Source organism: Alosa sapidissima, chromosome 22 (genome assembly GCF_018492685.1).
Source record: "Alosa sapidissima isolate fAloSap1 chromosome 22, fAloSap1.pri, whole genome shotgun sequence".
NCBI classification, from domain to species: domain Eukaryota; kingdom Metazoa; phylum Chordata; class Actinopteri; order Clupeiformes; family Clupeidae; genus Alosa; species Alosa sapidissima.
Genome location: NC_055978.1, coordinates 31,322,651 through 31,327,650, shown reverse-complemented (window position 1 = coordinate 31,327,650; position 5,000 = coordinate 31,322,651). Strand labels below are relative to the sequence as shown.

The window sequence follows — 5,000 nt, the reverse complement described above, 5'->3', positions numbered from 1 at the left end:
ATTTCGTGATTGTACAGTGCCTGTCTCTCAATGTTTTAAAATGAGAGCTTCGTCAGCTGGCAGTAGGCTACTTTGTCGGCAGTCATGAGAAGTTCGCTTGCTAACAGAACATAAATATGCTGCCCAGAAACCTCGTGAATAGTTCTGTTTTTTATACTACACTAACGAGGTTGAAATATAGCCTTTGCCTACAGCATCTCCTTAACAGTAATGTTAACAAAATGACAGCATTCATATGACAAAGGAAAACGAATTCGGTCACTCAAGACTGTGCCACAGCAACCAGTGTAGGCTACAGTCCTACCCAATAGGCCTACTCGAAGCAGATAGCGTTGTCTGACGGTCGAGTGGGTTAATGCGCGTATTTCCAGAACAGGTCCGCAACTTTCAGGCAGTTCTGAGTTCGAATTAAGGCAGGAGCAGAGACGTATAAATTGCAAGGTGTTGCTCCTGGCAAGACTTGTTTATAAGACGTTTGGTGATTAATTGATAGCTGTTTTTGTGTCACGTTAAACGTTCTTTATAATGAGCGCATACGGAGTAAAACGACTTGTTGCCGTTTTGGGACATAAGCTACGTTAAGCTTATTCACGTCAAGGTGGTATGTGTTAGGCCTACAGCTTCAGAAACACCGCTTCAGAAAGCTGCAGGGGAGCGCAGGGCACAAAGTAACGCGAGGTTAAATGTAACATGGACTTTTTTACTAGTTGCAGATGGTTGATCGGGACATGCTATTGGTCAGTTAACCACATTACTATGAGACGGTGTTTCACAAATGTTCAGTCCGTATGGACGTGTTTTCACGTACATCTACAGCACAACGTCTTTTGAAGGCATCAAAGTAAATAGGTGGTAGGCTACTTGTCTTTCGATTACTGAGTTGTGGGTGCAGCTCACTGACTAATAATCGTCTTGTAGGCTAAAAATGAACACCTTTTTGAAACATGTAGTCAACACATAGGAGCTATCTTATCTTAAAAGAAACGTGACCCAGTGGGGTTAGTTGTAACGCGTTGTTACAACTGTAGGCTGCAATGATTGCAATACAAAAACATGCGCGTGTTAGTTTAGTTAGTTTTGTGATGTTTTGCACATTTGCCTCATGTTTTTTCAGGTTTGAGGGTTTTTTTTGCCAAGATTGACCTTGGTTAGACTCTGCATATGTTAATTCTCCGTATGGAAAATAAAGTCAAATTTCAGCACACGTCTGTTATCTAGTTCAATAACAAGTGTTGCTTGTTAAAACATGTGACTAGTGAAACTCAAATGATTTTAGAAATATTTAGCCAAAGCCAAAAAGTGTTACTTTGTGCCCCGCGCTCCCCCACTGCTTGTGAAAGAAGGGGATGGGGGAGGGGGGCTTAACGTGAAAAAGCTTAATGTCCCAAAACGGCAACGAGTCGTTTTAGGCTACTCCCCGCAGGCCTTCATAATGGCTACAGGAAGTGGGGGGAGGGTATGGGATGACCAGAGCCGTCTTCGCTATGCCATTCAGAAAGCATCTTCTATAGTCTTTCCAGGCGCACACACAGCTCGTTACCATATAGCCTAGTGACTGCCTTAACAGATAGGCTCTTGGGTTTGGCCTCACAGCGAACTCAATCCTCTTGTTGCTTGCAGTTGGTTAAATAAAGCGATGCAGATTACATTATTTATTTCTGATTAATTGCGTCTTTTGATGTCTTTTGCAACATTTGCTTGTTAGGCTGGGCTACTGTCAATGTCCTGTACAGGTCAATGTTCAACAATTGCTGGTGTAGGCCTACAGGCTATTAATCAATTAGGGACTGTTCGTTATTAATTTAAGGGGCTACCGGAGGAGTTTTGGGAGCGTTAGTCAAAAAAGACATGACCCTCCCTTGCCAGCAAGAAATTTTTCTATGACCCTCCAAAGTGATAAAACGCATGACCCTCCCCAGTCCCAACAATTTATTGATGCCTTAGGCTACTGGGTCAATCTGGGAGCTTGCATGCTACGACACCTTCCTTGAGATGCCTTGAAAAGGCTGTCGTTTGCACAATTTCACAAATAATCACCGGGACCGAAACAAACCTGTCAACTTTTCCCGGGTTTATCGCGTATTTTAACTTTTTCCTCGCTGTCTTAGGAGGAGCTGCAGGGCCGTCGCAAGGGGGTGCGAGGCCCTGCGCGAACCAGATGCAAGGCCCTTTTCACTTACGTGCATGAAATCTATTGACACTGAAATGCGATAGCTTACTTTACACATAGCCAAGGCTACCGTCGGTGTATTTTAATAGTAGCCTAGTCTAATAAGCTACACCAGCTTGTCTTAAAGAGGGGAAATTCAATTGTATAGCCTATAACATTAGCTGAGACACATTTGGCCATATGGTGTTTATCATAGGCTACATCACGAAACCAAATAGTGTAACAAAGGCGAACACTTTAACAGGGGGAATTAATTGGGCATGCATCATTGTGCTGACTATTGATAAGATGTACTGGTCTGTAGGCTAACATTGGACAAATAAATGACACTGACTCGCCATATCCTGACTCAGGAAAAAAAACATTTTCTTGCTTTGCCACAAACTCAGCAATGAAATCATAGGCCAGTTTGCAGGTAGCCTATAACGTCTTTTTCAATTCATAGAAGGTGCGCAAATAGTTTTTAATAACCTGTTCAACTTCGAAAAGCTTCGTTCACCCGATGCCAGTCACTGATCGCAATTTCAAAGTTCGGGAAGCTTTGTTAAATTTTTTAAGTTTTAAGGGCAACAGGCCCATATCTGCCCCCTTTGAATTATATCTTGAGCCTATTATAAGGTCCAGTGCGTTATGTCCTGGGATTCGGACGTGCTCAAAAAGAAAAGAAAAAACACTTTTTTATAGATGGTTATGAGGAGCAATATGAGAGAGAAATTTGATGATCATTGATCGTTGTTTTGGGACGTTAAGCCTTTTCCATAGGCGTCAGTGAAGGAGATTGAAGAATGACCATTTTTTTTTATACGAAAATATTTCTTAACTTCAAAAACTCAGTGTCTAAAACTCAGTGTAATTCAGACTCAACCCTGTTGTTGCTTTGATATCTTTTTCGTTGTCGTTTGAACGTCGGCAAGCAGGCATGTTGCGGTTGCAATTTAAGTGAAATTTCTACAACATGCTGTTAGGCTGGGCTACTGTCAATGTACTTGTACAGGTAAATGTTCAACAATTGCTGGTGTACAGGCTAATCAATTAGCTAAATTATTTGTCCAGCTGTTTAAACATTTTTTCGTGCTACATTCAAACGCAAAAGGTGCTTTGATATCTTTTTCGTTTGAACGTCGGCAAGCAGGCATGCTGAGGTTGCAATGAATGAGGATAATTGGTTTTATCTGCGGATTTATTTTTTGCATTATTTTGAATATGACTCGCTCCAGTCTCAACAGCACTTACTTTTTCCACACGCATCTCAGTTCTAACACACATATCCCCTCTCGCTTTCTCTCTCTCTCCATCCCTGTGCACGGTGCTCTCTTAAAGGAGCTGCACCATTTTACAACAATTGCATCTACATTTTCATACTAGAATGTTTTGTCAAGTGTAAGCTTAAACTACGATCAATTTAAGTTCCCGTGCCCCAGCTGCGTCATGGAAGCAGTAAGTCAAGTCGCATCAAAAATAGTAGTGGCAGAACTCCCAAGTGACACCTTGTGGTTGTTTGTGTCAACTGCAGTTTGTGCCATTTCTGCTAAGAAAATGGGGTGCGTGATTCATGAAGGAACCCGTCCAAACTTAACCGGGACCCACTGTAGATAGATATTTATTCATCCCGAGGCAAATTTTTGCTAGCTGGCTGGTGCTGAGAGATGTGTTTGTGTAATTTCCTAAGGTGGAAAGAGATTTTTTTCAGGTCTTAGCAGATATCCTTTGGTTAAAAATAAATATCTTTGTAACCTTTTGCTGGATTATTGGCATGTCCCTGGGTAGTTGTTTCATCTTAATTCCCTGTGTTACATCTCTCTCTGGTAGCTTCATTAACTTATCCAGCAGACTATTTAAAAATCACGAACTCTTGCTGGTAACCTAGCCAGGTTAATTTCCCTTTCTTCTCAAACTGACTATTCAAACACCATGTTTATTTAAGATGTGGGCTAGGCAAAAATGCCTGAATGTGGTTGATGTCTGTATAGAGGCACGCATGCTCCCTGATCTTGGCTTCAAGCTCATCCTGCTTGTCATGCGCATCTGAAAAAAAAACTCCTGTGCACGACCTGCCTGCGCTAGGCTGAAATTTCTTGTGCGACAGAGGATGCAATTTTGACGTCACACTGTCGCGCTACCGGTCGGGAGTGGCGAGTATGTAGTACCCTTAAGTGTGTGTCAAAGCGTGTGTGTTTGGGTGTGTGTGTGTGTGTGTGTGTGTGTGTGTGTGTGTGTGTGTGTTTGGGTGTGTCGATTCTTGCATGTGTGTTCAGCAGGCAAGGGATGCAAAAGAGGAGAAAAGAAAGGAGTGCAGAAGAAAGAAAGACACTGACTTTTAGTGAAAGACAGAAAGATTCTACTAACCTTGTAGCCAGACTGAGGCGGAGAGAGAGAATATATATCCAGAGAGGGAGGAGGGAGAGAGGGAAGAGAAGGAGGGAGAGAGAGAGAGAGCAGGAAAAGCAGAGAAGAAAATCAGATAGGAAGAGAGGAGAGGAGGAATGAGAGAGAGGGAAGAGAAGGAGGGAGGGAGAGAGAGAGAGGGAAGAGAGAGAGAGTAGAGAGAGGGAGAGAGAAAGAGAGGGAAGAGAAGGAGGGAGAGAAAAGAGAGAGAAAGAGGGAGGGAGGGAGAGAGAGAGAGAGAGAAAGAGGGAGGGGGGGAGAGAGGAATAGAGGAGGAGGGAGGGAGAGAGAGAGAGAGAGAGAGAGAGAGAGAGAGAGAGAGAGAGAGAGAGAGAGAGGAATGAGGGAAGAGGACAGAGAAAACAGGAGAGCACACTGTTAGTACAAGAACAGGAAGGAGGAGAAGAGCATGTCTCTCACACACACACACACACACACACACCAT

At 43.0% G+C, this 5,000-nt stretch overlaps 1 protein-coding gene across 1 annotated transcript in view; it reads right to left on the bottom strand.

The window, feature by feature from the left end:
- LOC121696834 (ELKS/Rab6-interacting/CAST family member 1-like) overlaps positions 1-5,000 on the bottom strand; it is a gene marked incomplete at its 5' end in the record, with an annotated part of 112,505 nt that overhangs the window by 57,507 nt on the left and 49,998 nt on the right. Inside the window, one exon of the mRNA XM_042077879.1 lies at positions 4,517-4,528. Within this exon, the coding sequence (XP_041933813.1) occupies positions 4,517-4,528 (12 nt within the window). The remainder of the gene's footprint in view (positions 1-4,516; positions 4,529-5,000) is intronic.